The sequence below is a fragment of the Coregonus lavaretus genome, assembly GCF_964263955.1.
Source record: "Coregonus lavaretus genome assembly, chromosome: 9".
Lineage (NCBI taxonomy): Eukaryota > Metazoa > Chordata > Actinopteri > Salmoniformes > Salmonidae > Coregonus > Coregonus lavaretus.
In genome coordinates, this window is record NC_139996.1 from 39,188,912 (window position 1) to 39,202,365 (window position 13,454).

At 43.5% G+C, this 13,454-nt stretch overlaps 1 protein-coding gene across 1 annotated transcript in view; it reads right to left on the minus strand.

Moving 5' to 3' along the window:
* The window catches only part of LOC311135348 (A disintegrin and metalloproteinase with thrombospondin motifs 20-like), a 119,256-nt gene that overhangs the window by 91,386 nt on the left and 14,416 nt on the right, over window positions 1–13,454 (minus strand). Inside the window, exons 4-8 of the mRNA XM_084169295.1 lie at window positions 7,945–8,234; window positions 5,560–5,643; window positions 5,092–5,216; window positions 4,938–4,978; window positions 4,522–4,627 (exon numbers count right to left, since the gene is read on the minus strand). Of these exons, the coding sequence (XP_084025421.1) occupies window positions 4,522–4,627; window positions 4,938–4,978; window positions 5,092–5,216; window positions 5,560–5,643; window positions 7,945–8,234 (646 nt within the window). The remainder of the gene's footprint in view (window positions 1–4,521; window positions 4,628–4,937; window positions 4,979–5,091; window positions 5,217–5,559; window positions 5,644–7,944; window positions 8,235–13,454) is intronic.

Consider the following 13,454-nt stretch of genomic DNA (forward strand, 5'->3'; position numbering starts at 1 on the left):
GAGAGAGAGAGAGAGAGAGAGAGAGAGAGAGAAAGAGAGAGAGAGAGAGAGAGAGAGAGAGAGAGAGAGAGAGTTAAAGACAGTTTGCATCCCTCATAACTTATACCCAGTTTTGTCATGGTGATTTGGGCCTAATGTTTAGAATGCATGCAGGCTTATGAGAGATTGGGTCATATGTTGTGACTTGGTCATCAGGCCACAAAGCGGTTATTCATATGGCTTCTCTTTCCATTCACACATGTGGTGACATCTGTGTGTTGTGGAAACAGGCCCAAGCAGGGAGCAATGTTATCATAACAGTGCTATTACATAGTAATTATGCAGTATAGTATGACCGTATTTTACACGGTTCAGGTAGTGTTATCTTATTTTAGGGGTAATGTTTAGGACAGCCTGGGGGACAAGTCAGCCCCTGAAAACCAAGATTATTCAGCCTTTGATAATGAATCGTCCCCACTAAATTAAAGACATTTAATATGTATGTACATGTACTTGTCCCTACAATGACCACCTTCCATCTCGATGCCTAGTTGAAAGCAATGGCTGCCCTATGCAGAGGTCCCCGGTCCACCACATCTAAAGCCCAGGCAGCAGTGGCTTTCAGATGAGTCTCAGCTCCTCCTCATCCCCCTAGCTGCCTGGCTGCCTCTACAAAGCTGTAACACCTACAGGGTTAAAGGGATACTTCGGGATTTTGGCAATGAGGCCCTTTATATAACTAGAGCTAGCGCAATTGCTAACTAGCGTTAGCTAGAAGTAATATAATAATAATAAAGAAGTCTATGGGTAGGTAGCTTAGTGGGTAAGAGCGTTGTGCCAGTAACCGAAAGGTTGCTGGTTCTAATCAAATCAAATCAAATCAAATCAAATCAAATCAAATCAAATCAAATCAAATTTTATTGGTCACATGCGCCGAATACAACAGGTGCAGACATTACAGTGAAATGCTTACTTACAGCCCTTAACCAACAGTGCATTTATTTTAAACAAAAAAGTAAGAATAAAACAACAACAAAAAAGTGTTGAGAAAAAAAGAGCAGAAGTAAAAATAAAGTGACAGTAGGGAGGCTATATATACAATAGAATAAAGTGACAGTAGGGAGGCTATATATACAGGGGGGTACCATTGCATAGTCAATGTGCGGGGGCACCGGCTAGTTGAGGTAGTTGAGGTAATATGTACATGTGGGTAGAGTTAAAGTGACTATGCATAAATACTTAACAGAGTAGCAGCAGCGTAAAAAGTATGGGGTGGGGGGGCAGTGCAAATAGTCTGGGTAGCCATGATTAGCTGTTCAGGAGTCTTATGGCTTGGGGGTAGAAGCTGTTGAGAAGTCTTTTGGACCTAGACTTGGCACTCCGGTACCGCTTGCCGTGCGGTAGCAGAGAGAACAGTCTATGACTAGGGTGACTGGAGTCTTTGACAATTTTGAGGGCCTTCCTCTGACACCGCCTGGTATAGAGGTCCTGGATGGCAGGGAGCTTTGCCCCTGTGATGTACTGGGCCGTACGCACTACCCTCTGTAGTGCCTTGCGGTCAGAGGCCAAGCAGTTGCCATACCAGGCGGTGATGCAACCAGTCAGGATGCTCTCGATGGTGCAGCTGTAGAATTTTTTGAGGATCTGAGGACCCATGCCAAATCTTTTTAGTCTCCTGAGGGGGAATAGGCTTTGTCGTGCCCTCTTCACGACTGTCTTGGTGTGTTTGGACCATGATAGTTCGTTGGTGATGTGGACACCAAGGAACTTGAAGCTCTCAACCTGTTCCACTACAGCCCCGTCGATGAGAATGGGGGCGTGCTCAGTCCTCTTTTTTTTCCTGTAGTCCACAATCATCTCCTTTGTCTTGGTCACGTTGAGGGAGAGGTTGTTGTCCTGGCACCACACGGCCAGATCTCTGACCTCCTCCCTATAGGCTGTCTCATCGTTGTCGGTGATCAGGCCTACCACTGTTGTGTCGTCGGCAAACTTAATGATGGTGTTGGAGTCGTGCCTGGCCATGCAGTCATGGGTGAACAGAGAGTACAGGAGGGGACTGAGCACGCACCCCTGAGGGGCCCCCGTGTTGAGGATCAGTGTGGCAGATGTGTTGTTACCTACCCTTACCACCTGGGGGCGGCCCGTCAGGAAGTCCAGGATCCAGTTGCAGAGGGAGGTGTTTAGTCCCAGGATCCTTAGCTTAGTGATGAGCTTTGAGGGCACTATGGTGTTGAATGCTGAGCTGTAGTCAATGAATAGCATTCTCACGTAGGTGTTCCTCTTGTCCAGGTGGGAAAGGGCAGTGTGGAGTGCGATAGAGATTGCATCATCTGTGGATCTGTTGGGGCGGTATGCAAATTGGAGTGGGTCTAGGGTTTCTGGGATTATGCTGTTGATGTGAGCCATGACCAGTCTTTCAAAGCACTTCATGGCTACAGACGTCAGTGCCACGGGTCGGTAGTCATTTAGGCAGGTTATCTTAGAGTTCTTGGGCACGGGGACTATGGTGGTCTGCTTGAAACATGTTGGTATTACAGACTCAGTCAGGGACATGTTGAAAATGTCAGTGAAGACACTTGCCAGTTGGTCAGCACATGCTCGGAGTACACGTCCTGGTAATCCGTCTGGCCCTGCGGCCTTGTGAATGTTGACCTGCTTAAAAGTCTTACTCACATCGGCTACGGAGAGCGTGATCACATAGTCGTCCGGAACAGCTGGTGCTCTCATGCATGCTTCAGTGTTGCTTGCCTCGAAGCGAGCATAGAAGTGGTTTAGCTCGTCTGGTAGGCTTGTGTCACTGGGCAGCTCGCGGCTGTGCTTCCCTTTGTAGTCTGTAATAGTTTTCAAGCCCTGCCACATCCGACGAGCGTCAGAGCCAGTGTAGTATGATTCAATCTTAGACCTGTATTGACTCTTTGCCTCTTTGATGGTTCGTCGGAGGTAATCCCGGAGGTAATCCCGGAGCCGACTAGGTGAAAAATCTGTCGATGTGCCCTTAAGCAAGGCACTTAACCCTAATTGCTCCTGTAAGTCGCTCTGGATAAGAGCGTCTGCTAAATGACAACATTTAAAAAAAAAAATTATGTATCTGCTACTTCCAGTCATTGCGCTAATGCTAGCTAGCATTGGCTCTCAAAACTACCTCTAACTTCCTTCATACTGGACACAGACACGTAAAAATGGTATCCACAAGTTCTTATGACTCAGAGGAAGTAGATAAATGGCCTCATTGCCAAAATCCCGAAGTATCCCTTTAACTCAGTGCACTACCCTAGGGTATTAAGACTGGCATGTCATTAAACCCCTTTTTTCCATTATTATGTTTTGCACCTGCGTGTGCACCCAGGATAAGAGGGCTTTTGTTGTGCGGGGCCGGGGCAGGCCCCAGGGGCCCCGAGAGGTAGGCCCAGGAGGGGGCCAGGGGGGTGAGGGAGGTAGAAAGTACTTACACTAGTGATGGGAAGTTCGTCTCTTTTTACTGACTCAGATCTTTTCAACTCCTTCAGTTAAAAAAACAAATATTTCGACTAATTTCGTTCATTTGATTCAGTAATGCCCAGAGTGTGCAGGACCCCCTTACCAGCAAACAATGAACTAAAAACTTGAAAGACTCATGATTCTAAAAGCCTCTCATTTATCATAGGGCTCTTTTTGAAGCTGTCATTTGTGACTGAGACTTACAACAGTGTGCTTCAAACAATGTACATTTGTGATGGCTAGGGATACAAATAAGATTATTTCTTGATACCTTTAAAACGAGGTCTAGTTGCGGCCGCAACTGGACTAGATTGTGAACAACTCTTGACTGTCGCGAGGGACATAAGCACATATTGTTTGCGTACTACAGTAGCCCCCCAAATGATTCATTCTCAAGATTTCTGAGCAGAGGCAGGCTGTGTAGGCTGTGTCATGGTTCTACAAAGCTGTGTCAATCGATAACATTCAATAATCAATTCATTACATTTATTCTTGCACCATGAGATCAATTATCAGTTCTACATTTGGCGCCGGAGAAAATGGCAGCCGTTTTACGGGCTCCTAACCAATTGTGCTATTGTGTTAAGGCCCAAATCCCTGTAATTCGCATGACGTAGGTCGGGGTGCCTTGTAAGGATCCGATGGCGAGTGCGTAATCTGCCTCTACCATCAGTCCTACTAGCCAACGTATTTTAATTTTAATTTTATACTTATCAATTTTTTACATAACACTTATTGTTGCACTGCATTGTTGGTTAAGGGCTTGTAAGTAAGCATTTCACTGTTGTATTCGGTGCATGTGACAAATACAATTTGATTTGATTTGATTTGATGTATTTTTCTGTGCACACGTGATAGACAGTTGGTGGTCGGAGCACGTCTCTGGAGCCGCTGAGCTGGAGGAGTGCGTAATAATCCTGCTGTAGGATTAATTTTGGCCAGCCAGCAGGTAAAATGAATGACTAAAATGAACGAGTCACTTGGTAAAATGAATTATGACTCTCGAGTCAGTAAAAATAGTTTAAAAATAACAAATCGTTTGCGAACTGCACATCACTAACTTACACATGACCCAGCTCGTGAGCGATGGTGAATGAGGCGCTGAGTCCGTTCTCCTCGCTGATGGAGCAGCTCCGGTACGGGTCACACATGGTCCCAAGCTCCGCCAGCCCTGGAAGGTCACCAATACACAGCTGCTTGAACGGACGGAGAAGAAAAAACCTTCCACCGCTAAAGGCGATTAAGCCATGAAACTTCTGTTCCATAAGAGAGATCAGTACTACCCTCTATCCTCCCCGTCACCCACCCTCCCTCTCACTACACCGTTCTAATCGGCCACTATATTAGCTGTAAGCTCCTGATATAAACACATTACTGTATATTAGCTGACTGTGGAACATTGAAACAGGAGTGGAAAGTTAACCCAGTCACTGAAGGTGACATGGACACATTTAAATCTGAAAGTGAAGACGTTTGTTTACCCAATGTGTCACACTTGTCTTTCGCTCGGCAGATGTCTTCCCTGTGAGAAGACACAAGCACAAGCAAAGTACACCATTATTCATCATCTATATGCAGTTGTATGTGTTAGGGTAGTGAGACAGTACAGTTCAAAGGTGAAATGTCAGTAAGTACCTTGTGATGAGGAGTGCAGTGTCGTGGTGAGAAGGGTGACTGTCGTCCTGGACATTTTGGGTCTGTTGCCAGACACAGAAGTTGTGGAGGGTAGTAGCAGCATTGAAATTTATTGAGGGCCCATCCTGTGAGAGATAACATAGAGACAGTGGTGAGGATTTGAACAGGTGTTCCTAGATAAAAAAGCTACAAAATGTAACCATGTATCTAAAAGTCTCATTAAAGTATTTTCATCTGAGTTAGTTATCTGTCATTACAAGGCCATTTGCTGTATGCCCCTCAGTCAGTCCTAGTCGAATCACAGCTATGGTAGTAGCACAGGACAGTAGTATCATTTTCTCTGAGGAGATTTCTCTTGAGGTTTTCCTCTGACAAGGAGTGCAGTGTCCTTCTAAAGGGCTTAGAGAGAGGCTGATGTCAGCTGTCTCAGAGTACTCACTCACTGCAGCCCCCAGCGCCTGTTCTTACCTGTTCATTGTGGATGACGATCAGCTTGACAATCATGACGTTGATCAGGTTTCCTACACTTGGGTCCCTGTAGACCGCAGCAACCTGTGACAAGATGAACACACAGGCAAGAAATGCAAATCTCTACTAACGGTACAAAAATAGACTAATGTAAACACAATTATTACTTTGAATGAGAGTAGGTCTAGAGACCAAGTTCCAAAGTCTTGACCAAAATAACAGGAACAGTTAAAGAAAGGAATGCATATTCTTATTTTATTCCTTCAGGGTAAGTTTAATAAACAATGTCTTACGCACAATTACAATTCCTCTAAGGACCCTCTGGTGTTGGGGGGGGGGGTTGACATTTTAACAAAATGTAAAAATGTCAGCAAAGCTTGACTTGTGTGTATCCCACCACTCCTTGGACAAAACCGTTTTGGTGTGCCTTTCTTTTGGTTCAGCCCTGTCAGTGTGGGTCACTATCCTCCTGGGGCTATCCTAACAGAGCTCTGACAGGAACTCATTAGCCCTCTATAAACATTTAGCTTGTCAGAGCCTGGGGGGCTGAGTGAAGCAGATACCTCTTCTGGTAGGGGGAGAGACAGAGAGAGAGAGAGAGAGAGAGAGAGAGAGAGAGAGAGAGAGAGAGAGAGAGAGAGAGAGAGAGAGAGAGAGAGAGAGAGACAGACAGACAGACAGACAGACAGACAGACAGACAGACAGACAGACAGACAGACAGACAGACAGACAGACAGACAGACAGACAGACAGGCGGGCAGGCGGGCAGACAGGCAGGCAGACAGGCGGGCAGGCGGGCAGACAGGCAGGCAGACAGGCGGGCAGGCGGGCAGACAGGCAGGCGGGCAGACAGACAGGGGGACAGGGGGACAGGGGGACAGGCTGATAGAAAGATAGACAGGGGGATAGACAGTGGGACCCAGAGTGCGTGCTGTAGCCTAAACTACGGCTTCACACTGGTACATAAATGGACAGACAATCAAGGCTGTGATACACTAGAGGAATGTGTCTCTGTGGTCAGTGTAAACACTATGACATCATATCAGAGGGCTAGTAGCCCACCCATTAGCCCCCTTCTCCACTACCAGGCACAACGTGCTGTCACCATGATGATGACGGATCAGTCTTGGCTGATTTCCCTGTTCTTGTTTAAAATGCTGGGTCTGGTTTCTGTTGGTTTGGCCGAAGCGTGGCATGTCTTTTTGATTGAGTAGCCTTGACAGGTTTTTCTTTGACAGCTGTGTGCACGTGTGTGTATGCACGTACGTGAGCGTGTGTGTGTACAGATGCAGGATCTTAATTTGAGCCAGTTTGCTACAGCAGGAAAATAATCCTGCAGCTACAGGAAATGTGAATTATTATGTGGATTATATTTCATGGACATTTTTTGTAGGGGTTGATACATTTTCTGTTAGGGCAAATCAAGTCTACAATTTTCAAGAAGAAATTACAAACTTTAGAAGCCTTTTTAAACCTTGAATACACTATAAGTTTACATTTCCTGATATGCAGGAAAATTCCTGCAACAACAAGATGATCAAATTAAGATACGGCATCTGTATGTGTGAAAATGGTTGTGTGGACGGTCATAAGGTCCTTCATATTGATGTATTTAAGGGCTAAAGCAGAGGCCCATGTGTTTCCAAATACATATTTTACAGTGTTGTGTTTTGGTTGTTAACCCTGAGGTAACCCAAGCATGTGGTAACATTAACCAACTAAAAACCAATAAGATCATAAAGTGTTGAGTCAGCTCATTGAACCCCCTTATGAACCACATCTCTGACTGTGCAGGAGAGCTTGCTATCAGGGTAACATTAGGAAGAGAAAACTGGCTATCAGCATTTATGTCTTGCATTCTTAGGGATCCAACATACTGTCAATGTAATAATATGCCATTTAGCAGAAGCTAGACAGGTAAACAAAATCCAAGTTGCATCGTTTGGCAGAATTCGACAGGTCAAGGCTTCTAGGGTGTTGTGTCTCTCTACTGTATGAGTGCCACATTGAACAATACTGTATGCATCTCCTTTGTGTAAAACATAGTTAATGGGTTAAACCTCAATCCACATGGGTGAAAACTAATGGGCAAAACCCAAACAGACCATTACAGTGTAATATAATTGGGAGACACAACAGTGATCTTGACATTGATTAACAAAGAGGGGTAATGATTGTAGGTGAAAACTGTTATCCTTAGATAATAAAAATGGGTACAGTAAAAAGTCAACCAAGCTACCAACCAGACACCAATATCATTAGCCACTAAGTTAATGACTTTGTACCACGGAAAAGTCACATTTCCTGAAATCATAGTAAGTTACAGCACAGAACAAATCTAGATTCAACAATGTATTTTTCATAATAAAAAATTGTTTTACTTACTACTGACATGATTGTTAGGATGTAGTGCTCGAGGTTGCGTCCGTGGTGGCGCACCATCTTGACGTCAGCAGTCAGCATCAGTTCCACGTAGCGGGGGTATGAGAGGAACCTCTTCTGCCTGGACGGGGCTCTGTGATGGGGGTTTGAAGAGTTGGTGGTGTGATTGTCTATATGGTGTTCTATCTCGTAGCCTATGTGGTGGATGTCCATTCTATCTCTCAGGGAATCCAACTGTTCTCCCATACTCCTGTTGCTTTGAAGATTGACGACTGGCCTTTCCGATCCTTCCCCTGTCGGGAAATAGAACAGAGTAACAGAGTAGAATAATCTGGTTGAAGGTCATATGATAATAGGAACAGACTTAGACCTGAGCGTAAATAGTGGAACACAATAAATCATTTCTAGAATACAAAGAAAACTCATACACCTTTTATGTTACATCTACTAGCATTTCCTGCCGCAGTATTAAACGTCTAAAGCTAAAGAGAAATGCCTCAGCTTAGCCACATTCCAATGACATACAGTAACCACCAGATATTGGACTTCCATAAATTACTGTGTCATTTCAAGGTTCTGAAGAAAAGTTGTAGTCAACGACACATGGTCAGTAACAGAGGTTTGAGGGTAAGAGTTTGAAGATCAGACAAGCTGCACTCTTGTGCCTCAAATTCTACTTATGCAAACACAGAAAACCACACTATTCACACTGCTGTCTCTGCATTCAACAAGGGCACTCCACATGTGAATATGAATTTAAACCACTTCATTTAAACCACCGCCCGTATATCACAACAAATTAAAGGGCCACTAAGGGAGTACAAGTTGAACAGAACAGTACAGCTGAAATGGAACAGATACCAGATTCAGACTTTCAGAAGGTTATATTCAGGCCAAAGGAGAAAGCACTTAACAACGGAAAGGTAAAAAGGGTATGGAAAGCAGCCATATACTCTGGCTACATATAGTCCATTGGCATCACTTCCAACCCTTTCCTCTGTTAGGCGGACCTCAGATGAACTGCATGTGTAGCACAGCAGAGCTCAGTCAGTGTGAGATGAGAGATTCCTTTACCATGACGACAGGGAATTGAAAGAGAGTGAGAATAGGAGGAAGATAGAAAAAGCACCCTGAGGCCAACCTAAAGAGGTGAAGGAAGGGAGAGAGAGAGAGAGAGAGAGAGAGAGAGAGAGAGAGAGAGAGAGAGAGAGAGAGAGAGAGAGAGAGAGAGAGAGAGAGAGAGAGAGGGGGGGGGGGGAGTAAGAGAGAGAGAGAGAGGATAAGAAGAATATAGGAAAGCACCCGGAGGCCAACCTAAAGAGGTGAAGGAAGGGAGAGAGCTTAATTATGTGTGTCTATGTTGTCTGAGCACAGGGCAGTTTCCTGGGACACTTTTATGTTGAGGCATAACAGCACCAGGGAAGTGAAGCTAGGGCCAGGGTTGAGGGACTGTGGGGGCCTTCCATTTTCCGCTCAGGCAAGCTCCCGGCTGCCCACAAGAGGCTAGCTACATTGTTTGGGAGATAGAGTACAGCAGTAGGGTACAGCTGCAGAGGGCTGTACACACCCCAACCCAACCCTACCCCACTTCTGAAATAACGGACCGTCTCAGTCAAAGACAACGTCATATTACGGAAGGGAATATTGGTAACACATTATCTAAAAGCATTCAAGAGCAGAGAGCGAAAATAGTTTTGGTCCAAGATCAATAATGTATCTGGATGGATTAAGTTTGGCCAGGGATATGTATGTTGAAAAGTACACCATGCATCAGGTTTTCCGCATCTGCACTGATGTATAGCCACATGTGCTGAGATGTCCGACTCGGAATGAGGACTTGTAATGTTTCTGCTGTCTCACAGCTGAGGTAAGACCAATCTCTATGGCCAGACAAACTGTCCAATCAGAGAGAGAGAGGAAGACTAGAAGACTGTGATCCAAGCAGCTGCCAGAATGAGCAGTTAACTGTTAATATTAACTCTTTATCATATTGTTGTCCTGCACTGAGATCAGTACTGAGACTGCATCAAAATACAGTACTATATTGTAAATTGGCTGCAAGGCATCCATGGCCATACACAATATACTGCACAACACACCTGATTTCCTACCAACTGCCTTTTACTTCAGTATCCCGATGAGTTACTACATATACTATACTCTGTTTACCCCTGGGTAGTGCTGAGCGATTAGTGCTTTTTGAGGTCGGTTCGGTTTTGGCTCGATTATAAAAAAAATAATCACGGTTTTCAATTTTGGTTATTATTATTTTTCACATTAAATGCACTATGCATTATGTGGCTTTAATGCTGTAACAACACAGAATAAAACAATCAATCAAAGTCCCATGATGGTAGTGACTGCCCATTACTGCTTATCACTTATTAACCATCATTTATTCACATTATTTTACTTTAATAAAATATTTCAGTTGTTGTTTTTTTGATGACTTTATTATTTAATTCCAAGTCATCATCTCATCTCTATAGAGCTGCTGCCTATGCTGTTTGACAAAATCACTATTTTAGTAGATCTTCAATGTAAATAAGGCATACTTTTATGATTGCTGAATATCATCTATCAATCACTTAGATCATGTATTTTCAGGTAGAGATACCTTGCGAAGCAACTGCTCTCTATCCCTCTCTATCGCACGCTTTTCTGTCTCTTCTCTCCCTTTCCGTGTCTGCCCAACACAGAATGTACCAGTAGGCGCGCAATGGATTATGGTCATTGTAGTTAATTACCACGTTTTCTGCACTAAACTATGTAGAATATTGGCCTGTTGGAAACTACAACCCCCTACTATATCGCACAGTTCGGGCGTGATCTGATTTATCTCAAGAGAAACTGCGCATTGAGCTCACAAAAAAAAATAATACCGTAATTCAAATAATTGAACCAACGTTGGTCAATTAGTTGTTTAAAAAATGAAAAATAACTGACATTTCGGTTAATCACTCAGTACTACCTCTGAGTAACCCTGTCATAGTGAGTGTCACCTTGTGGTCTGAGCACCCAGCAGCTACTCTATCAAACCATCAAGACAGAAAGAGACTGTAAGACGATGATAGAGAGGGTTTAAAAGAGGAAGAGAAAAAGAAAAGGAAAACTCTTTTTTTTTACTCATTCGAGGGAGTACAGTAAGTTGAGGAGCAGGAGGAGGAAATATGGCCAATATAATAATAGCCTTTAAATCACATTAGATTAGCTACACACAACCTTTCCGAAATCGCCTTACAGTCAAATCCCCCCTCTCACTGGCCGGTGAGCTGCTCCTTACACTGTGAGAAGAGTAGTTTGGGCTGGCCCTGGCCTGATTCACTAACAGGACCAAAAGTAATCTTCTCTGACAAACCCCAAAATAGGGGATTTTATCTCTCAATTAAAAAACTATAAAACATGTACAGATATTTATCAAACATTTATTAAAAACTTCTACCATGTTTATAAAACATAATTAAACATCCATAAATTCCCTCTTCCAGATAACTACAGCAGTAACTCATACTAGCAATGCAGCCCAACACATGATGACATTGCAGTCCAGCGCTACACTCTTAGAAATAATGGTGCCAGGAAGAACCTTTCGGAGTTCTAAAAATGGTCCTCTGAAAAGGGTTTTTGAGGAACCCCTGTGTAAAGGTTCAAACCAGAACCTTTTTGTGATGGGAGGGGTTCAATTTTGAACCTTTTTAATAATATATTGTAGAGGTGTCAGCCTATCAGAAGATTAGAGGCGTGGCTTATTTGATGTGTGGCTTTCAGATAGTTCTTTTTGGCCACCCATTTGAGTAAATGTCATTCGTGTTCATATTGTTAAGTTTGTACACTGCAAACTTCAATGTCCCTTGAATATTTATGCATATTACATAGTCTAATATAATATTAACATTGCTGACTACTTATAGTAATAAAGTGGTAACTACACCGATTTTGGGATTTGCACAGGCTCTTGAGGAACTCATACACCTCTGTAAGCCTCATTGAAGCTACAAAATTATCAGTGTTCAAACTTCACATGTGATGACAATACAACAGAACAGATGGACAGCAATAACATTTACTCTAACGGATGGCCCAAAAAATATATATCTGAACGCCAAGACCCTACTAAGCCACGCCTCCAGTCCAGGGTTCCTCCAGGAAGCGTTTGCTACATTGAAACATTAAAGGATCCTCCAACTAAATAAAGGTGCAAATATAAACTGTTGACTAGCAACGGTTCCTTGAGGAACTCCAGGGGTTGCTTGAGGATCTGCAAGGTTCCTCCAGTCACCACTAATTCTAAGAGTGTATAATGGCACATATTTCTGCAACGCGTGCCATCTATAAATACAGTGTTTTTGTTGGCACTTATGTACACATACATGTAACTGAGGAATCAAAAGCATTTTCTGGTACAATCCCTGTCTATACAGAGCAGTAAACGGTGGGGGTTCTAATCACAATAACATTTTACGACTTAATAACTAAAGTTATTTATGTATTCTTTCAATAAGACGTATATTACCCACTCACACAAACACAATCGCGCACACAGGGTGTTTGAGCACAATAACCACAAAAAATGTTTGCTTATTTTTGTTTATAATCCAATTTAGAAACATTAAAGCAATAGTACATCACGTCAATGCTTGATACCAACATAGATGTATCTTTCAAGCATGATGTCAACAAACATGACGTTCTCCTCCACTTAAGCTGGATTAAAGTCAATTTATATTTATACTCCAATGCACTACAACCTCTTTTCACTTGTTCAGAAGTATCAATGCCAAAAGGCCAACAATAGGAAACACTGATTTCATTGTTGAGCTAATTAACATTATTTTACAAGAACCCACTGGGAGAGAAAGAGCTCTGTCACTTGGGTGCCAATTACGGTGACAGTGTAGAGTGTAGCTGTAGTGTTCCTTACACCAAGCAAAGGTCATGCCTGGGCCAATCAGGGGTCAGGTCGTTTAATGGACAGTACAACATCCTGTAGACCCCCACAGACCTACAATTAAGAGCCATTCTGTGGCTGCTGGCTAGACAGAGAACGGAGGGAACTAATTGTTGCTGAAGAACGAAAGACCTGGCTGCATGACTCTTGACCCTCAGAAAGAAAGATAGCAGGTTTCACACACACTGTCTGCCACAGTGGTGTCAGTGTTACTGTCCAGATCCATGGTAAAGGTCGTAGAGTGGCCAGGGGGTTAAGGGTTAGAGTTTAGGTACCAGACTTTCTCAACAGGGAATCCCATTCCTCTGCTCTGGAGTTCAACAACAATGACGCCACAGCTAGGTTGTCCTTCAATGGAACCATCTCTACCTCACACGATAAGAGCAGGGAAAGCTGCCAGACATTCCTTGCTTCTCTCATGTTGATGAGACAAGGGTAGAGATGATGGTCGGTTCATTTATGTTAGCTCTGTTCTCTGGGTAGAGTGTACAGTAAAGATGAGAGGGGCTGCAGAAAACCACACTCGTAAAACCACGGCACTGAATCAATTACCCCAAAGCATCTG